Source organism: Cervus canadensis, chromosome 3 (assembly GCF_019320065.1).
Source record: "Cervus canadensis isolate Bull #8, Minnesota chromosome 3, ASM1932006v1, whole genome shotgun sequence".
Lineage (NCBI taxonomy): Eukaryota > Metazoa > Chordata > Mammalia > Artiodactyla > Cervidae > Cervus > Cervus canadensis.
This window is the reverse complement of record NC_057388.1, coordinates 14,655,724-14,677,670: the sequence shown is the minus strand read 5'-3', so window position 1 is coordinate 14,677,670 and position 21,947 is coordinate 14,655,724. Positions and strand designations below refer to the sequence as shown.

General features: G+C 40.9%; 1 protein-coding gene across 7 annotated transcripts in view; it reads right to left on the bottom strand.

Moving 5' to 3' along the window:
• The window catches only part of UMAD1 (UBAP1-MVB12-associated (UMA) domain containing 1), a 278,777-nt gene that overhangs the window by 31,476 nt on the left and 225,354 nt on the right, over positions 1 to 21,947 (bottom strand). For 4 of the 7 annotated variants that reach the window (XM_043462688.1, XM_043462689.1, XM_043462685.1 and 1 more), the window contains exon 4: positions 10,650 to 12,527. The exons of 1 other annotated variant lie outside the window; for it this stretch is intronic. In XM_043462688.1, the coding sequence (XP_043318623.1) occupies positions 12,270 to 12,527 (258 nt within the window). In that variant the 3' untranslated portion in view covers positions 10,650 to 12,269. Of the gene's footprint in view, positions 1 to 10,649; positions 12,528 to 21,947 lie in introns of those variants that run through there. 2 more of the 7 variants (XM_043462686.1, XM_043462687.1) reach the window with 1 other exon arrangement.

Here is a 21,947-nt window from a genome sequence, read left to right as displayed (position 1 = left end):
ACAAAACAAAAACTCCATATAGTTACTGTCATGGGTGGTACCAGGGAGAGTGCTATTTCTTAAGTGAGAAAAACAAATTTCCATCTCCAAGTAACAGGGATAGGTAGGGAGTAGAGATGTATGCAGAGCAGGCCAGTGTTTTAGCTGGTGGGAGAAATGTTTTAGCTGGGGTAGGGAGGGGGCTTATACTGAAGAGCTCATGAAAACAAGGAGGAGGGAAAAGTGCGGAGGAAGAAATGACAATAAATCTAATGACAGTGGTGACAGCAGATCTTCCTTGGGCACAGAAGACCTTTCGGATGAGTGTGGATGGTTGCCATTTAAGATGAACTACTGGAATGTTTGGAAGTGAGGCATTCAAGGAGCTCCTGCCATGTGTAATATGTCCTATAAAGTAATTATCAACCCTGGTAAAACTTACAATGTATTTAAGAGAGTCAAGATCCACCCACACAATATCATCAGAAAGCAAGTGGAAGAAATAGAAGATCAGAATGCCACTGAGGTTCTGAGATGGGCATGAACTCCATGCATGGAGAACTTTCATGAGGGGGCTAGAAGCTGAGCTGCACAGAGTAGTTTTTTTTTTTTTTAATTTTTAATTTTATATCAGCATATAGCCAATGAACAATGTTGTGATAGCTTCAGGTGAACGGCAAAGGGAATCGGCCATATATATATATGGGTGCATTCTCCCCTCCCATTCACATAATACTGAGCAGGGTTCCCTGTGCCATACAATAGGTCCTTATTGGTTATCCATTTTAGAGATAGCAGGACATCCCACACTCCCTAACTATCTCTTCCTCTCATCTTCCCCAACTGAGAACCATGAGTTTGTTCTCTGAGTCTGTTTCTGTTTTGTAAATAAGTTCATTTGTATCATTTCTTTTTAGATTCTGAATATAAGGGATATCATATGATACTTCCCCTCTGTCTAGCCTTACTTCACTCACTATGATACCCTCTAGGCCCATCCATATTGCTACAAATGGCATTATTAGTGGGTGGCATGCTCACAGGCAGAAGAGAAGATGGAATAGCATCAATAGGGGACCGACAGGGCATTGGAAAGGAGGTGGGGGCTGAATAGGCAGTGAAGAGGGAGGTCGGCCTGGTCGGACCCCCACGGGAAATAAGGCTCAGTGGGAGAGTGGTGCCCAGGAAGAGAGGCAGTAAGAAAGTGGTTATTATTAGGTCCCTCACAAGAGAACCGGGGGCCTCCCAGTGGCTCAGACAGTAAAGAATCTGCCTGCAACGCCGAAGATACAGGAGACGTGGGTTTGATCCCTAAGTTGGGAAGATCCCCTGGAGGAAGGCATGGCAACCCACTCCAGTACTCTTGCCTGGAGAATCTGATGGACAGAGGAGCCTGGTGGGCTACAGTCCATGGGATCGCAAAGAGTCACAACTAGCGAGTAAACAGCACGAGAGAACACAGCTTCATTTCTCCGTGCTGGACACCCTCACTCCGCTCCACCACTCCCTCCCCTGCCTACTTCTCTCCTGTCTTGTGTTTCATCTTGCACACTCTAGACAAGGGGGAAAATATTAAAATTAAAAAAAAAAATAGTTCCCACCAAATTTTCCTGGTTCCTCTGGTTAACTCCCACACACCCAGTCACGTCTTTCCAGGGTTTTCATTTAAATTGGCTTGCTTACCCGGCATTTGCTGATGACCTAACCTGTCACTGGCTCTTGAGGAGATACCGCGATTGCTGTCGCTATGTTACATTCTGGAATGAAAAGTGGTGGCCTTCCAGCCTCTTCTGTCTTATGTTCTGTCAAGTGCTGGGGACATTTCTTGCACTTGGTACTGAACAAGTGTGACAAAGCAGGCCTGGGCTGAGGGATCTGGCATCAGATCCACAACAACGGCAGCAGGCCCAGTGGTCTCCGACCTGTAGGGTAGAGACAGTGTGCCCTGGGAAATGAGGCTCTCATCACACTCTACTGAAAAAAGAACCAGTGCCTCCAGTGTATCTCCATGAACACTCAAAAACCCAAATGAAAATAACCTACACCCAGGAGACTAGTGTGTTGCTTAATCAGGGTTTTATTCCTACAATCACTCTCTAATAGGTGTACACTGCTAAGCATAGAAGCTTGAAGTCACGTAAAATTACTAGGGTGGTAAATCTAAGATGAGCACAGAGAGTTTCAGGAGATAGTCTTTCAATTAGAGGGAAAAAAGAAACTGTTGACCCTTGATACTCATTTAACACAATGCTTTAGTCAAGAATAGGAAGGTAATAAAGATTAAGGACTTTGTTTCAAATTTAGTTTGGGAGAATATTTTTGCCTAAAAGCTTGTCTAATGGAAGATTTTATTACTTCTTGATGTTATAAAGTATTTGCAAGTTGTTATTTAGACAATAGAAACATAGAATTGTGTTAACCAACATAACAGTGATTTTTACCTTTTGCTTTTTATAAACTAAATGTAAGTTTTAAGAGATTGGCTACTATTATTTTCTCCATCTGTTGAAAATGATGTATGTCTTCATCTTTGCATCTAGGGAGAAGGGAGTATCCATAAAAATGAGGAAGTTTAGAGATTGTAATAATTAATGTGGTGACCAAGCTGGTTAGAAATGTAATTGATTAATAATGTACAGTCATTATAATCCATTATGGAAATTAAGGTGAATTTATGCAGTAAACTGGCTACCAAGTGAATGAACCAGTTAAAGAATATTTTAGAATCATGCTTTGGTTACATGAAAAATCAATATGATGGTCTTTCCTCAGATAATTATTTGTTTCTCCTCAAAAGTAAAATGAGCTTGTCCTTCAAGAATGTGGAAGGGTTAATATTTCCAAAGTCTTCAGTGAGGTTAGGTTACATAAAAACAAAATGCCACAACCCATTAAAAAAGCAGGCATTCAATTTTTATGGTGTATGTTTAAATCTACACAGATCTATGATTTAAGAAAAGCCATGTAATTTAATTAGCAGTAATCAATGTTGATTTAATAGAAGACAGAAGAAAGTTCCAGCTCCGTGTACATTAAGGGAAACTGAAATATGAAACCCAAGTTATGACAGATAGATTCACAGTCACTTAAACTCCCCAAATTTAAAGACTTAATCAACACTGTCTGAAAGGTGATAATAAACACAAAAAATTCTTTTGGTATTTATTACCTTTTGTATCCAGTACTAAGAAGTATTGGTACTACTGATACAGCTAACCAAACCAAAGGTAGATTACTACTTTCAAAAAATTTAAGAGCTAAATTATGTAGGATACAAGATAAGTTTAGGACCATTAAGAAATTTAGCATATTCTAGTACAAACATCTAAAAGGATGCTTAAAGGCTTCCAAAAGACACTCAAAGGCAAATTCTACCGTAGATGAAAAATAACGTCATACATTTCCTTGGATCAGTGGCGATTCCATCATGTGTCCACTCAGCCAACTTGTACTGAGCACACACACTATGTCAGCATCATGCTGACCACGGTAGTATGTACATGTGAGGGTCCACCCACAGAGCTACGCAGTAGACAAGTGAAGAAGCAATTGTAATACTGTGGGTCAAGAGCCTTGAAAGAAGAGTACGCAGGAGAGTGTATACAGGATAGTGTATACTATCCATGGCAGGGCCGTGTCAGGAAATCCAGTCCAGTTGAGGAAGAATAAGGAAAGGCTCCCAGAGGAGGTGCTAGCTGGTTGAGACCTTGTACAAACATTTATCACACGTTGGGTCACTTGAGATCGTGGAGTGAATACTTTCTGCAGGGCGCGTAATACTTTAAAAGCTGTCTTCTCGTCCTCCGTTACAGTGTGCTTTGCAAGGACAGGTTCTTTTTTTAACCCGTCTTGTGAGCCCTCTTGTGCTTTTTTCTGGTGTTTTATGAAGCTGACTACTAGTGACTAATGAAAACAGTATGAGTGCATTGTTGCTGCATAAGTGTGATGTGATGTGGTTTGGCACGTAACAGACACTCTTGTGAATGTTCACAAAAAGCCTCCTCTGTGACGAAGTGCTTTTAGTGAGTCTCACCAGTGGTTTCGCATCTGCAGAGCATTGAGGGCTGGGCTGACTTTTGAGAGGACTGAAATTGCTTCATCTTGTGATCCTAAATTTTGTATTCTCTATATTCCATAAAGCATCCCCGAAGAAATGTTTTTGACTGGAAAACAAAGAACAACAAAACAAAACAAGAAGGAGAAGAAGGAAGGTCAGGGTGGTACAAGCAAAAAGAAGGAAATGCAAGGATGGTGAGAGAAGGCAGGGCATGCTTGGGGACAGGGCATCGCTTACCAGGGCAAGAACGCAGAGGACCTGAGTGAGAAGAGCATTAGGTGAGGCTGGAAAGGCAGGGTTGGTTTCAGGAACGTGAATTAATCAACAGTGATAATCGCCTCCAGGGAATGGAGATAAGGCCTTTGGCAGGTTGGAGGTGGCTCTTGTATGAATCAGCTCTGTGGAGGTGCTCAACAGGAGTGGGAAATCCGATTAATCAGGTCAATGAAAGACTAGAAAGGAAGTGGAGGCACAAACTACTTTCTCAAGAAGCTGGACATGAAAGAGAAGGAAAGGGAGTTTATAGCTGGAGGTGGAGGATTTCATGTTTCTATGAAGAGGAAAGAGTTGGCTGAGCAGGAAATGTGAGACAGATACTGACGAGTACCAAAGGAAGGTGCTGCTGCTTCTAGAAAATCGTTTTCCCCTAAAATGTGGTCATTTAAAATATCCAAGTGTGCTCCAAGTAAAACATATTGAAGAACAGGTCAGACAGGATTAATAAACTCTGTGACATGAACACACACAAACATAACCAAAAACACATAAGGGGAAGTAGGCTGCCAGACAGAACCTCCAATGTGAATCCACAGCACCAAAATACACTGTGTTGCCTAGAATCAGTCCTCAGTCATTGAGAGGACATACACAGTTATTATGGGCAGAGGAAAACACAAGCTGGAAAACGTGGAGAACACCCAAAACAGACAAAAGGCACAATTTGTAGAGGCTTGGTAAAGTAAGCATTACTCTCAGCTGTGTAAACACAGCATGATGATTTGGGGAACTTACTGGGGCCTGAAAAATGACAAAAGTTTTGCAATTCTATTCCTTTGCTTTTGGGAAGTCTCCCATACAGATAATGTGGTGATTTATTATACTGCTTGACTCAACCATTCAACAAATCCTGCTCAAGGATGTATTTATGTGCTAAGCATAGACGGATAGAACATCAACAAGAGAACATAGGTTCTTAAGGAAAATGGGGTGGTGGCTGTGCTTGGAAAAAGCATAGTCAACTGACCAGGCTGTTTTTGGAATAGAAAATACACAATAAAACCTGTTAAAAATTTTCGTGGCTGGTGAAATACTTAGAAGACAGTATGGACAACACTGTAGGGCACGTTGGCTTTAAAAGATGAAGAACCCCTGGCCTGAAGATACAAGCATTTCTCTTTAGAAAAGACTCAGTAAGATGAAATCTGAAGATTCATCCCTCCTCCATTAAATTCAGTGTCTAAATACAAGCTCCGAAGCGGGCAAACCAAGGGGAAAGTGTATGTTTAATTATGGAAATGCAGATATAAATGCTATTGGCTATTAGCTCTTCATACTTCTTACCAGTTTAGTTCCCTTCTCTTAATCATCCATTTCTGCCACTGCCCATATCTTTAGAGTTAGGAACCTCAAATACCTAAGACAGAAACTTCTAGATTTGCCTCAGAAACAGGAGCAAGGGGAAGAGAGCTTAGTTTTACAGCTTTAAGCGTGTTACCTGATGGGTATAGCTCATGCAGTGTGAAATCAATCCTAGATACAGTCTGTCCCAGACTCAAAAAGACACTGATGAGTACAAATTCTCATGAAGATCCAGAACAAGGATGGCAGGGGAAATAGGGAGAAAATAAGTATTTAGGTTCTGTGTTTGCCCGTTGGCTTTTCTGCATCCATTTCTGTCTTTTTTGCTCCTGAGAAGACCTATTCAAAAGACTAAGCCAGCAATGCCACACACAGCCTGTGCATGTACGGCCTAACCTGTAGGTGTAAGAACTCGGCTTTGTTTTGCCTTTGTTCTTGAACAAAAGCTGCTTCTTTGTTAGTTTCCCAACTGTTCCTTGCCATAATGCAGAAATACATTAAGTTTGAAACAACAGCAAAAAAAATCATGTGTCTTTTGGGAAGCAAAATGAAAGCACACACACACAGAAACATACACATGCACAACGACGCTGCCATTCCTGTTCCTTCTTCCACGTGTCTGAGTTACAGCCAACACCTGTGGCCACACAAGGGCAGGCTTGGCAGCTGCAGAACCCAGATGTCAGACACTGGATTGTACGTCCCTGGCAGCAGTCCTAAGTGGGAGGCCGTCTCCTTAACTGACCTCTGAAGTGGTCTATTGTCTGTCTCCCTCTCTGGCCTGGGTAGTAACTAACAAGCTGTCTGTGGGCCTGGGTCAGAGTTAACGTACTGATGGGTTGTTCTGGATGCAATTATCCTTGACTTCACCTTTGATTATAAGGAATTTATTTCCTTTGTGGGGGTGAAAATTGGGACTGAGCAAATTCTTGACAAGGAACTATATTGAGCTTCCTTCCAAGGACAAATAAGATGCTTTTTGCTTTGATTGATATTTTTCCTCGCAGAAATTGGATGAGATTAACCTTGTTTTAGCACACAGTGTTTTGATTAAGCAGAAGTAAAGATAAGAGTTTCTTGGGCATCTTCTCCTTGATAAAAGACTGAGTTTCCTTATACTGTTTCTTAAAATTACTTCCCAAAGGTTGAAAATGAACCATTTCTTTCTTTAGAAACTTAAGGAGCTACAACTTTGCCTTTGCTGTGACTCAAACAAAACGTATCTACTATAGAGAAGAGATCATGAATTCTCCTGGTTCTATAAAGAGGAAAATGGTTACACTATAACCTTGCCTCCACATCACTTGCTGAAGAAGGTCATTATGTGTAAGATGCAATAGTCATGGGAATGAGGTGGGGAAAAGCCAAGTATCTTAGAGGGCTCCACTCACAAGCCAACACTTAGAGCCTTCAGGGAATGTCGAGGGTGAACACGGAGTCATGGCAAGTTAAGGAGAAACACATCTGATATTTACAGGAAGATGAAGTCTGGGGACATTATAGAATATATTATCTTACCCAATGTCAAATAGTATTCATCGGCACCATGAAAAATGTTCCAACTTATCTTTATTAACTTTTATAAAAATGTAAACATGTCTCTTGGTCACCACTGATTTGTATTTGGGGGGAAAAGGAATACTCGTGAATACTCACGAGTTCCAACATAAAAAACAAAGTGATGGAGAAAGAAATAGGAGAGAAGAGACATTTCTCTCATAAGGAAGAATTCCAAATAAGCTATGTGGTTACTCACCCCACAAGGAGGTGAAGCTTACTTCCCCATCCCGTGAGTGTGGGCTGTGCTTTGTGATTCAACTCCAAAGAGCAGAGTGTGAAAAGTATAGGGAGAGTTAGTTTACAGTGGTGGAAACTGGCAGACACAACCTTGGCCAGATGATAATGGTTAACATCAGATTGTCATGTGGATAGTATCCTTGATATGACATGATCTCATCAAAGGGCACTCCACCTTTGCAGTCTGCCTCCCAAAGCCCATAACCATAGTCTCACCATTTGAAAATATTAGATTAAATCCCAACTGAGGCACATTCTACAAAACACCTGACCAGTACTCCACAAACTGTCATGGCCACTGTAAACAAGAAATGTCTGAGAAGCTGTCACAGCCTAAAGGAGGCTCGAGGAGACATGATCACTGAATGTAATAGGTTACAATGGATAGAATGCTGGAAGGGCAAAAAAACATAGAAGAAAACAAGTCTGAGTAGAGTGTGGACTTTAGTTAATAGTAATATCTCTTAATTTAGTTATAGCAAATGTGTCATAGTAATGTAAGATGTTCAAAAGAGTGAAACCTGGGTAAGAGGGATATAAGAATTCTGCACTATTTGTGTAGCTTTTTAATGAATCTGTAAATAAAACATTTCTTTAAAAATGATTAATATATGACTACATTGACTGTAGCAGAGTTCCAATGCACCAATCATTACATCTTTTTCTCTTTTTCACCCCACCTATCCACTGAACTATATGGCATGAAGAGTCATTTTCCTGACACATAAGGATTTTCTGTGTTTCAGACCAATGTATAAATGGCGTCAAACCTATTCTGAGCTTTAGGTTTTCCAATAATATTTAGGTCATGCCCTTAGTAACATGACACAAATGCTCAAAAGATAATATCCACAAACCCATATTTCTCAGCAACTTCAAAAGGTGTAACGTCATTCAACCATGTATCCAATACACTGCATGTGAATGTTATTAATGACATTCTTTTAAGACAATGTATTAACCTCTGAAGGTAACATATTGTTAGATTACGGTGTTCATTTGTCAGTTGTTATCATGAGAGGTAAGAGGGTAGGCTCCTTATGCCAGTTTTAAAACATGGATGAGATTATTTCTTTGCTACTCCATTCTGTACTTTAGAATGAAAATAAATCAGGTCTCTAGGAGTTTTAGAAGGCATTTCTGTCATTCTGTTTTCTTTCTATTCTTTTCTCCTGACTTTGCAAGGCTAAAATTGCATCAGCAGAATAGTTACTATTATAAGATGTTATAAGGGAGTGTTTTTTGTTTTTGGTTTTGTTGGATGGTTATCATTTTTTTTAGCAATGTAGTATTTTTAAATTTTCATTTCATATTGGAGAACAGTTGATTAACAATGTTGTGTTAGTTTCAGGTATATAGCAAAGTGATTCAGTTATACATGCATCTCTTCATTTTCAAATTCTTTTCCCATTTAGATCACAGAATATTGAGTCGAGTTCCCTGTGCTATACAGTAGGTCCTCATTATCTGTTTTATACATAGTAGTGTGTGCATGTTGATCCCAGTCTCCCACTTATCCCTCTCCCCTTCCCTCCTGGTAACTGTGAATTTGTTGTCTGTAACTCTATTTCTGTTTTGTAGGTAAGTTGATATGTACCATTTTCCTTTAGATTCTACATATAAGTGATATCATATATTTGTCTTCTCTGTCTTCACTTAATATGATAATCTCTAGGTCCATCCAGAGTACTGCAAATGGCAGTATTATTATTTCATTATATTCATTATTATTTCATTCTTTTTGAAATAGCTCAGTAATATACCATTACACACCCACACACCCAGACCCACCCACACACAACTTCCTTATCTATTCCTCTGTTGATGGACATTTAGCTTGCTTCCATGTTTTGGCTACTGTAAATAGTGCTGCTATGAACATTGGGGTACATGTATCTTTTTTAATTAGTTTTCCATTTATAATGTTCTCAATTTATCATTTTACTTTGATAAAGAGAAAAAAAGTAGTATCAATGAATGTTTACTTAACTATTTCTGTTTCTAGAAATGGTAACAAAAAAGGCTCTCATTAATATTTAATGGTACAATTTTAAAAGTTCAATCAGAATTTAATTAACCACATTAATAAATTGGTTAGAATCACTTCTCTAAAGAATGCAAATGTCAGTAAATAAGCTGAAAAAGAAATATGCAACTTCCTGAATATATTTTAGGGTTAAAAATTCAGTAAAATTGCTTGTACATTCGATATCAACAGTATTTTATGATTACTTATATTGAGGAAAGGGACCACGATGCTTGATAAGGAGATCAAAAAAAAAAAAAAAAAGTTCCCTGTGGAATTCTTAACTAAGGAATTACAGAAGAGTCAACCAACCTATTTTAGCAATGTTTTCCTTAGTGAGGTATTTAATAGAAAAAAAAATAATGAGGTGGGAAGGCTCTACAATAAATGTAGGTAGCTATTTTCATATTACACTTTAAGCAGTTCAGTTAGTATGTATTTTGCATTTTATCAGACTGCTGTTTGTGTGTGGTTAGTAATAAGAGTTACAAGAGCTCTGTTTCCAGAACACCTATGTTGTGTTCAGGCTTTATGTTGTTAGGCATTTGACATACACCATCTAAAACCCTAACACAACCCTGTAAACGTCATACAATTATTATTTAACAGGAGAAGGGACTAAGGACTCTAGAAATCAGAGGACTAACTCCAAACCTCACAGCTCATTTAAGTGTAAGTCATGACAACCTCTGGCTGCCTCAAATATACCACAGCACACAAACTTTGTTATAATTCATATCAAAATTATTAACACTATTCAAATAAATATTTTATCACTGATGAAGTGACTTAAATCACTTCACCTTTCTAGGCCTCAAGTTTCTCTTGGGTAAAATGAAGTTGGATAGTTGATTTCTAATGTTTTTCCAGTTTTAGAAGAGTAACAATTGATTTATACATAGAGTAAGAAAATTAAAATGGCCATTTTTACAATGTTTTGTTAAAAACAGGACAGTAACACTGGCCTTTACTGAATTTTGTGATGATGGAGATCTAACCTTGAGATGTTCATGTGATTTCTCCCAGATCTCTGTAGTCTTAAGGATCTAGGACTAGTCATTTTACCTATATATCAGAGGAAATTTCATTTTTCTCTGCACTACAAAAACTATGCACTTAAATCTTGGCCTCTCAAAGAATCAGTAACTTGCACTCAGATATGAATACCACAAAGAAAACCATTATTTCTGGATCTGAAAATAGTAAAAAATATCAGGTTTTTAAAATTCATGTTTATTTATCTTTTATAGACAAAATACTTATAAGCATAATTAAACACGGTAGACATACATATAAATGAAATGTATAAGTACTTCAGACAAAATTTAACACAGACAAACTGATGACATGCTTACATTTGGTGTTAAGGTGACATGAATATTGAAAAAAATGGTTTCACAAAAACTGCTATAAAATGTTCACATTTGTCTTAGTAATAAATTAATTTCCTAGACTGATGTTTTATGAAAACTATGTAAAGATCTGATTTAATCATTCACCTCGTATGGTACCATTATTTGTAAATAAAGCATATTTTTGTCAATATAAATGTACATTTAAATCATGTTAGCAGTTTATCAAGACCATGCCGCACCTATTAAGCAAGCATGCCACGTTAAAACTTGATTCATGTACTTTTATGCACAGTGTTTTGTTTTGCTATGGCACTCTATCTTCATGAAAAATATATTTAAGATTTGGCACAGAATCAATAAATTGTATTGCCACTAATCAGAACAAATGTGACTTAAATTTTCCATGGCATAAAAAACACTCTACCGCATCTCTTCCCTTTATAGTTTATGAGCCAATGGCAGTTTTCTGTCTCAGTCAGAACAGACAACGGATATTCTCAAACTAAAAGCCCTATCTAGGTGTTTCGCCTGGACTCTAGTTGGAAATGAATCAGCTCTAGTTTTTCTGGCAGTAAAACATTTCAATCTGTATTGTGGCCAACAAATGTCTAAATAAGGGCTTTATCAGCAATAATACACATCGTCACAAGCTTCTTTTCTCTGGGAGGCAGAGAGGTTGGAAGGAAATGCGGGTCTCTTCATAAACCGGAAATACAGGAGGTAAGGAGAGAAAATGCCAACTGAGGCAGAAGCAGGGGACGTTCTTGTAAAGCTGGTGAGAGAGCAAACCATGAAGTAGCAAAAAAAAAAAATAAAGACAGGAACCTGGGTCTCCATCAAGGTGGAGAAGACTGCCATGGGCTTAAGGAAAATCTGTCATCCAAAAGAGACAGTATCCAGAGCATTCTTCATAGAGCATTCTTGTCTCAGCAAGCTACTATTGCTTTCTAGGGAAAGCTGTAAATTTCCACATCAATGTCTAAATTAAGACTAAAGAAATGAAGCTAACTAGCAACTTCTTTTGGGGGGGGTGGTGGTTTGTATTCATTCATAAACACAGTGGAAGGAGAAAGGGGATAATTATATTACGTTTTCCTCCAAACCAGAGAAGTCATACTCTAAGCAGAGATTTCAGAGTTGTGCTAAAAAAAAATGCCACAGTTCTTTTTCACAGCTTTTCTAAGATACATGTGAGGTGCTATATTTTGAGAGACTGGTTGACAAAATCTTTCAAAAAACCTTGATAAATTAATCTTTGTATTTATTACTAGGGGAAAAGGAAAGTAGATCTTAGGTTTAATTTTTATACAAATATGCTTTATTCTAAAAAAATAGAGCAATGAATATATTATTATCTGCTTCATGATCCTTGCTTTCTGAGGACCTTTAAGGGCCTTTACAAAAAACGTCAGACAAGTTAAATAAAATCGGCAAACTTTTGTTTCAAAGTTTGTTAAGGTGCACACAGACATAAAGATTATGAACCATAGAGTACTGAGTTTTCAAGAGTGAAATCATACCAAAACCTGGATAAGTTTTCGCTGACGTCATAGGAGAGTAAGTGGTCGGGAAGGTCACTGATGGTGCCCTGCACGGCCAGCACGTGTGGGGCCAAGGTGAAGGGTACGTCGCTCAGGAGCTCGGCCATGAGTGAGCTGTTCTCCAGGGTCTGGCCTGCCTTATTCTCCGTCTCAGGCCCTGCCACAGTCACACTGGATGAGTTTTCTTTGCCAGTCTAAAAATACATATATATGTAAATCATTTAGAGCTTATGGACTTTGAGGTTATATGGCATTAATATATCAAAATGTGGCATTAACATATCAAGGTGATTCAGAAATGTAGAGTATATAAATAGTCCCAGGTTGTCATTGTTTAGTTGCTCAGTTGTGTCTACCTCTTTGTGACCCTACGGACTATATACAGCCTGTTAGGCTCCTCTGTCCATGGGATTCTCCAGGCAAGAATACTGCGGTGGGTTGTCATTTCCTTCTCGCGAGGATCTTCCCAACCCAGGGATCGAAGCCCCATCTCCTGTAGCTCTCCTACATCGACAGGCAGGTTCTTTACCGCTGAGTCACCAGGGAAGCCCATTCTCAGGTTAGAACGCAGCTATTTACTTATTTGAGAAACACATCCATCTATATATCTACTAGGTTTTAAAATGAATCCGAAGCCCTATCCTTACTCAGATGAACCACCCACAGGCCCCTCTGATATAGACGGGCACTCTTGCCGTTTCCCTAGCCCAGATCATGTCCACAAAGTCGCTCTCTCTCTGCTTTTCCAAGTCTGACATCAGCTTTCAAGCTCCACAGAATCCCCAGCTTCTTTCTGAAATCTTCTATCAACACAGCCAAAGTGACCTTGCCCGCTTCAGCATGGTGACAGGGCAGCTTGCCCAGGATATCATTTAGCATTTCCTTTACGTCTTTGCTAGTTGTAGTTTCATGTGCTTATGTCTTAACCCCAAAGAGAATCTAGGGTCCTTGGGGGCACACAATCCATTGTACCTATCTCTGTATTCTCTGCCTTTCATATGTTCCTGCTTTACCCTCATATGTCCTTGGGAACTGACTTCTAACATGCACCATACTAGTGACTAATAAGCTGCCTTTGATGGAACTAAAATGCTGTTACTATATAAGTTATTCAATAAGAAGAACTGATATATTTTGTTCAATTTATTTAAGATTGGTGTCTTTAGCTACAGAAGTTTACCAAAAGACACGCAGGACGAGTTCACAGGAGCGCTCGATGCGAGCCCTGAGCTGGTGTCCATTCATCAACAGCAGCACGGATAATAAACAGAGTATATTTACAGCAATGAGAACGAACAGCCTCCCACTACAAGCAGCTGACACCTGACCCAAACCAGTCAGGCAAAAATTTACTCCCCATGTGCCAAGGTCTCGTGCAGAATCAAACTCCTGGGCCTTTACAAGGCCCACGGTGATCTGGCCACAGGCATCTCCCTGACCCTAGCCTGGCTGCTCTGTCCTTGTTCAGACTCCTCTAGTCCCTCTAGTCTTGCGTGGCTCTTGCATAGGCTGCCCATTTCTGCCTCAGGCTGGACCCTCCGGACCCTTCTCCCGGATACACGTGGGGCTCCTTCCCCCCAGTCCTTCCCGCTGTTGGCCCAAACGTCACCTTCTCAGTGAGGCCGATCCTGGCTGTCCCGTCAGACTGCGCCCTCACCCCTCATCCCATCCCCTCCAGCGTTCTCCGCCTGCCTCTCCTGCTTCTGCCCTCTCTGGGCGCCTGGTGGTATGTTCTGTACTTTATTCTGATTATCATCCCTCAGAAGCGTAAGCAGTTTTTGTCTTTAATGTTTACGTTGTATCCCAAATGCTCAATAAATACATGGTGAATAAAAGAGAGTCGATAAGACTTTTGCCTGAGGAGGCCTTATACTAGAATGGCTATAAAGGCTGATAAATTCCTATCTCTTAAGTCTAGAAACGAATGATTTTCTATGTAAGAAATAACAATTTTGTAAAAATTTTTATGGAAGTGCAAACTACAGAAAGGGGTACATCGTAAGTGGACGGCTGGTAGATTTTAACCAGCGAAGCACTAAAACCCAGATAAAATAGAAATGGTCCTCGTGGCGTTCTCCTTCATTCACAGTCAGCTGCCTACCCCCTCAGTCACCATCCTGACCACTTACTGTATAGACTGTTCACCTATTTTTTTATGTTTTAAATGAAGGTAACCGTACAGTATAAACTCTCTATGTTTGTGGCTTTTTTCATTCAGCGTTGTGTTATGAGATTAATTTATACTGTTGTATGTGGGATTATAATATTTTTTAATAATGGATTCTGCAGAGGATACATTCTGACTGGAACTGTTTTGTTGCCGTGTTGATAGTAGGCAGTGGTGGGTATAGGGGTTGGGGAAGGAAGTAGGAAGACCAACTGGGAAAGAGAGATGATAGTGATGTAGATTAGGGCTGTGATAGTGAAAGCGAGAGAAAGCGGCTGGGTTTTGGAGAGACTTAAAGGCTAAAGTCAGTAGTAGGATGCGCTGATGGAATAGATGGTGGACTGTGAGAGCAAAAGTGGGGTCAAGGGTGAAGCCAAAGTCGACAGACATCTAAGTGGAGCGGTTAGAAGGCAGGGGGATGTGATTCAAGCCCGGAGCTGGTGCGATCTGGTGGAGAAAGTCAGCTTGGTGTGTATTTAGAAGACAGTAGGAGGAGAGAAAGTGAAGACCAATACGAGAATAGGCTACTTTCTAAATATTATGCTGCAAATGGGAAAAGAGACATGGCCAGTAGCTGGAAAGGAAAGTAGGGTCAAGACAACTTTCTCTTGATTTTTCTTTTTGTTCTGGAAGTTGGGAGCAATAATGGTAGTTTATATGCTGAAGAGAAGAGGCTCCTAAGAAAGGAAAACTCTGTGGAGATTCTGTAGAGAAGGAACTGCTCTCTTCACTGGCATCCCCCCAACATCTAGAACAGAGCTCTCAAGAAGTACTTGGGCAGTGAATGAATGAATGAAGATACCAAACACATCCCTACCAGGGTTGTTTTACAGCTTCACACGAAAACAAACCAGAAGAGTACTCTCTTAGAATGGCAACCAGAACCAATGTAACGTCACCCAGTGATGACGAAGCTTCTTAGACCGGTCCATGTACACACTGACTGGGCAGAGTCTGCCTCCCGAAACCTGACTGGGACTTAAATATTAAGTGTCCCTGGGTCAGCCAAGAGTGCAGGCATTGGTGAGTAGCAATGCCAGGATTCTAGCCTCTTTAAAGGGCATCACTCTACACTGGTTTCCTCAGTATTATGCAAACACCAGGGCTTTGGTTGCCATGGAGCAGCAGGGCAGAGTGTTTAAGAACACAGATTCTAGAGTCAGACTATTTGGGTGGGTACAAATCCTGCTCAAAAATAAACAAATGGCCGGGACAAGTTATTTAACTTCTCTGTGTCTTTTTCCTTAGCTATTAGGAAATCAATATTAGTGCCTATTTCATAGAATTGTTATGAAAATTGTATGAATAATCTCGTAAATAAGTAGAATAATCCTGAGCACATGCTAAAGTCAGTGATGAATAAAAACTTTAGAAATGTCAGACCCCTTTTGGCTTTACAAGTCTAGGATCCATCCATTTCTTTTGTTTTTGACATTCACGGATGGTTCAAACCATCTTGCCTTCCCCTCTCCTCTTAGAGCTTGTCTTCTCTCTTAATCTCACAGGCAAATGTTCCCCAAGTCTGCTGATCACATCCCATTCTTGAGCTTTCCTCTCTTTCCCCCTTGAGCACCAAACGTGTTCTTCAGTTTCATTAGCCAAATCATCTCCTTTGTTAAACAAAATCTCACCTTCCCACTAAAAAAGGAAGCATGTTACCCAGAGCACTCTGCTTTCTAAACATACAAGCTTCTAAGGTTTACCTCTCTGGCAGCAATATTAATTCCTTTGTTCATGCTATTATTAATCCTCTTCCCTTTCCTTCACAAATCATTCTTGCTGTCAGAGCATAATTCCTTGAGGACGAGAGTGTATCTACTTCAATAAAGGAACTGAGACACGTGGCTTCTTGTTCAAATTCTTCTGATAAAACTGCTATCTGACCTGAAGGAGGCTGCTTCATCCACCTAGGCCTCAGTTCTCTGTTCTATAAAATGACTGGTGAGGGGCAAAAAATGATGTTGGTGGTGACGGTGATAGCAACTAGCATGTATTAAACACTAAAGTATATTAACTCTTTTAAGTCTTACAACAGCTCTGTGGGGTGTGGCCTATTACTACACATATCACCGAAAGTGCCCAATCTCATCTGATCTTGGAAGCTAAGCAGGGTCAGGCTTGGTTAATACTTGGATGGGAGACGAGTTTCAAATTCAGTTACCTTGAAAAAACTCTCTATTCTAAGCACACTTCAGCCATGCTATGGTAGACTGGCTAACTGAACAAGGCCTCAAAAATTTAGGGGAAAACATGATAGTTACTTGGCTTAATAGCATCTCGGCTTAATTTAGAAGGAAAAAAAAAGAGACTCTAATATCTCTTACTTTTAGGAAGAAAGGATTGAGAAAATCATTCAGGGGACAGATCTTAGATTGAAGAAGGATGGAAAAGAAAGCATAATTTAAGAAAGATTTATCCCTGGAAACAAATCTCCCAGTAGCCTGGATAAACGATGGGGAAAACAGCATGGTCAGTGAAACAAGATGGTCTATGTGTTGATGATGGGTGAAGAGGACAGACAGAAAGGTGTATTACAGTATTCTTTCTTCCTTTGTATATGTTTGAAGGCTTTGCATAATAAAAAGTTTCCAAAATTTAAATTAAAAAAATACCATGCACACAGTGTTCCATTAAATGCCCCCTAGAAGGATCTGAGTGTCAGCGGTCTGTATGTCTTGACTCCAGCATCTCGCTCTTAACAGTTGGCTAGAATGCACAGTACAGTCTCCAAGGAGGCTGCCTGCCCTCTTGGCAGCAGGGCAGGCGCCACGATGCAGCTGCTGCTGGCATGCTGAGAGTTGGAAGGGGAGAAATTAGACAGCGAAATAAGAGTAAGTCACAAAGGGAATGGGAGTCAAAATTCAAGGACCCCACACCTACCAACCCTGATCACCAAGTCCCGGACTTGGCAGCCAAGGGCAGCGGGGTGGGGGCTGAGGGCTGGAACAGGTGCATGAGTCCCCCTGCAAAAAGCAGCCTTCTCTCTCAGACACAAAGTCTTTCAGTTTTTTTCCATTTGCATAATAAAATGGGTCTTTAAAGGGAAGAAAGAGTATGTCAACCACAATAGAGTGGGAAGAAAAGAATCAATTAACCTTGTGGTGTATAGCCAAATTTTTAAAAAATTACTTCAAATATTATGCTTATAAAGCATAGTCATTATTTTTGTGACTAATCTTGCTCACAGAATTACAGATATGATGATACTCTTGAATATAAGGTCCTTCCTATAATGTAGCATTCATATTGCTTTTTCAAATTAAGTTTGCCCTTAGAAGGGTAAGTGAGAGTATACCATGTCAGAATCATTCTTTAATTTCAGGGAGAAAATAAATTTCCTTATCTACATCGTTTACAAAAACAAAGTTTACAATTAACCAGGTGTTTTCATGTCTGTATAAAAATTATTTCTTGTTCATCAGTTAACCTGTTAAAAATGGGCTAGCCAAGTGTATCTTGGGTTCCTTACATTCTCTTATCTTTGTTTCGAATGATTCAGAGTGTTTTATAGGCTCTATTCCTCCCTTTCTTGCAGAAGGGCTGTAAAAATTCATGAGGCTCAATCTGTAAAATCTTCTCAGAGCTTAAGGAAAAACACACTCTGAGAATACGAGGCACATAACACTTTTTAGTCAAGGCTCAGAAAAATGAAGTCACCTCTCCAGAGCATCAGAAGGTTAGTGGCGCCCTTCTGAACTTCATTCTTGGGTGTGTGGAAGCAAGAAAACGCAAGTTTAAGAGCAGACTACTACTACATTTTTCCTGGCACAAAGGCCCTACTAACCACCAGGAAGTCTATTAAGGGTAGCCGACTTTGCAAACGCATTGACAATTTGGAGACTTCATCTGCTTAGCCATACCTGACTTAAATATAATAAGTTTATTAATATGAACAGCACCTATATTTGGCATCTTTTAAAACCTCCTGCCTTTTTCAGTAACCTGTGCTTCAGATAAGTACAGATAAAATAGTGTCCTATAAAAGCAAAATACTGAAGCATTAAAATTTAGAAAGCAGCCTTAACCCCAACAGTAACAGAACCTATTAAAAGGACATGGAGCCAGGTATAAAACACTCATCTAACACATTCAATTTACATACAAAAAAGGTAGCTATATCGAGTGTATTTCTAGGAAACGAGTTAGAGGAAGAAGAGGTAATATCAAGCTCTGTCTGTCTATGCCTTTAAATTTTATGTCTATAAATAAAAGACACATTCCTTTGAACAAAAGCCTGAACAGGGAACACGGTACTCCTGTCACTTTATCTCCCCAGATAACTATCCATTCTATTTTGGCTTCAGCTGGTATCTGCTTGCATCACATCAGTGTCTTGACTGGGGGGCGGGCAGGCTGGGAGTGGTGAGGGTGGGGGGCAAATCTGAGTCAGAAATATCAGGAGACGAGAGGTTAGAAAAAGGTGAAACAAGCAGGGCACACTGCAGGTAGGACCCAAACTTCTAATTTCTTCTACGAAGCTACTTGCTAATAACTGTCTGGCTAGCTGATAAAAGCCAGAGGATTGGGCTCTTCTACCTACCTGAGTCCTAACCAGTGGTGTCCTTTCAACTGGGAGAAATTATACTGCAAATGTAGAGACTACTTCCTATTTTTCTGCAAATCCCCACTATCCAGAAAAGTTGTACCTGCACGTAACAAGCACCCATTCAATATTGTGAATGGCGCTCAATCTGGCCCCCTTGTTTCTCTGATTCCCTCAACTTGATTTTTAAATTAAGGGGTTGGTCCAAAGAAACAAACAAAAGCCCAGAATACAAATAAATGAGGCAGAAGAAAGCTGAAGGCACGGAACATGGTTATGTTCCATGTGACTTGGGCTCCCAGATCAAGGATACTACATATTTTAGTAGCAAACTAAGATGCTGGGTTAGAAAGCAGGTATTTTCTTTGCTCCCTCTTCTCTCTGATCTAGGACATCATTTCAGTTTACATTTTGCTTTGATGCTCTTGTTTCAGTGTTTGCTCCCCTTTTCTTTCTTTTTTCCCCTCAGTGTTTCCACCTGCCTGTGCTTCCTGCTTCTCCCATCTTTCTTTAAAAAAGAAAAAGAAGTTCTCTCGACTTCCTCTTTTCAGAACGCCAGCTGAATGTATACAAGTGAAGAAGGGGAAGCAAGCTGGCTGGCGCTTGCCTCTGTAATCTGTTCCATGTATTCTTGGAAAAGTGGCTTGACTAAAGCCGGAAAATCTTTAGTACCAGCCAACCGAAGTGGGGGAGAAGTGGAAAGAGGAAAGAGGAGCATTTTAGGAAATGAACCAGCAAGAAACAGCGTGTGCCGTGGGGGGTCCTGCTTTATACTGGTTTTGAAAATATAAAGGGCTGTTCCAGTGATTCTTTTAAAAGACATTTAAACAGTTTATATAAAAAAAAAATCGTGATCTTTAATCTTAAGCTGTCCAGAGATCTCCTGTTTTCCCAGGTGGTCTTCCCCACGCCTTGACAGCATGGATTTCTCCCCTTCTCTTCTCTGGCCCAACACCATCACCTTCCTCCCTGCTGTCAGCAGGTGGCCAGGCTCCTCCAATCACAGAGAAAACAGGAAGCATCCGCTGAGGATCTCCCCTACCTGCTGCGTTCACGAGACTTACCCGCCCTGTGCCCACGCGTGCCTCGCTCCCGCCGCAGTGGGCAAGCTGCCCTCCTCCCGCCCAAAGCAAACCTTCTCCTGTGCTGCGCAGCCCTTCTGGCCCCACTCTTCCTCCATCAGAGGGTGGCCTCTGATGGCTCACTTTCCATACAGTCAGTTCCCCACTTACAGAAAATTCTCCCCGCGTCTCTACGGCCCCCTGGCACCTCACCCACTGGCCTCCTCCGCTCCCCCCGACCCCCACCACTATCTTTCTACTTTCTTTCCCAGCCCGGCTGACACCACTGTTGACACTTGCTATCTGCCTCATTCCTCACCCACTGCCATCTGCCTCTCTCTCTGCCCCTGATTGCTCCTGATTTCTCTGCCACTGATTTCTCCAAGGTTACTCCTATAATCTTTCACTACGTTCAGAAGATGAGTTGACGTGCTAAAACTTCCAGAACCTCTTTGTTGCACTTAAGGCTGGTGACTCTGAGTTTTTATTTCTTGGCTTCTGTTACACTCGTTAGGTTTGCCTTCTGCTGGTTTTTTTGCCTGTTTCTGAAGTGGTATTTTCCAGGGCCTCATTTTTGTTCCTTTTTTCTTAGCCTCAACACACTTCGCTGGAGGAACTTATCCATACCTAAGGTGCCTACCGCCCAACTCCTCCACCCAAAGTAAATATGTAGACACATGCATGTGTACACACACACCCCAATCTCAAACCCAGATTTCTATCTAGACTTCCTAACCCGTACGTGCAAACCCTGTATCATTCTTTCGGATACTCAATAGGGATCTTAACTCAGTGTTCTAAACCTGGCTTTCAGCTTTCTCCCAAGTCTACCCCAAACCTAATGGTCTCGTGATGGGTGCCAACACGGCTGTCCAACTCAGAAACCTGAATTATCTTTGACTTCTCTCTCCCTGTCACTCCCTCCATCCAGTAAATGACTGAGTCCTACTGACTTTGAAGTCTTTAGTGCCTCCCCGAGTCCATCCATGTCTCTTTGGGTCCACTGTCGTTCTCTCAGCACAGGCCACCAAGGTCTCCTGGCGTGAATGTCACCAGGATTTCCTGAGCTGGCTTTATTCCCCCTGTACTATTACATATTCGCCCCATCGCTGGTGATGTCTAAGACACATGCTCGTCCTCGCTTACAATGCCTCCATGTCGTTGGAAAAAAGCACAAACGCCTTATCGCAGGACATTCGGCATGATCTGGTCTTGCTCATTCCTAGCTTTCTTTTATTACCATTCTCTCAACTTTTTACTCCATCTAAACCACTGTTATTATCTGAACATGCCGGGGTCTTTTTGGCTCTGAGCCCTGTCTTCTTTTCAATGATTTTTGCCTACATTAGGACATCTTGCTCTCTTTTCCCGCTCCCTTCACCTCGCCTATTTCGGCTTGCCCTACCTGCTGCCCATCAGGACTCTTTCAGGAAGATCTCCCCACCTAACTCCTCAACCCTCAGCCACGGCCCTGTCCATGCGTTCCTGTTACAGTCTGTGCATCCCCTTGTAAAACTGTGGGAAGCTCAAAGCCAGGGACAGTAGATTCCTCTCCATTTCCTTAAATGAGAGCAATGTCTGGCTCATGAGAGGTGATCAATACATGTTTGTTTCTGTGTAGTCACTCAGTTGTGTCGGACTTTTTGCGGCCCCATGGACTGTAGCCTGCCAGGCTCCTCTGTCCACAGGATTCTCCAGGCAAGAATACTAGAGTGAGTTGCTATTTCTTTCTCCAGGAGAGCTTCCCGACCCAGGGATCAAACCCACATGTCCTGCATTGGCAGGCAGTTTCTTTACCACTGGGCCAGCAAGAAGTCCAAGTGAGTGACTAAATAAATTTCTT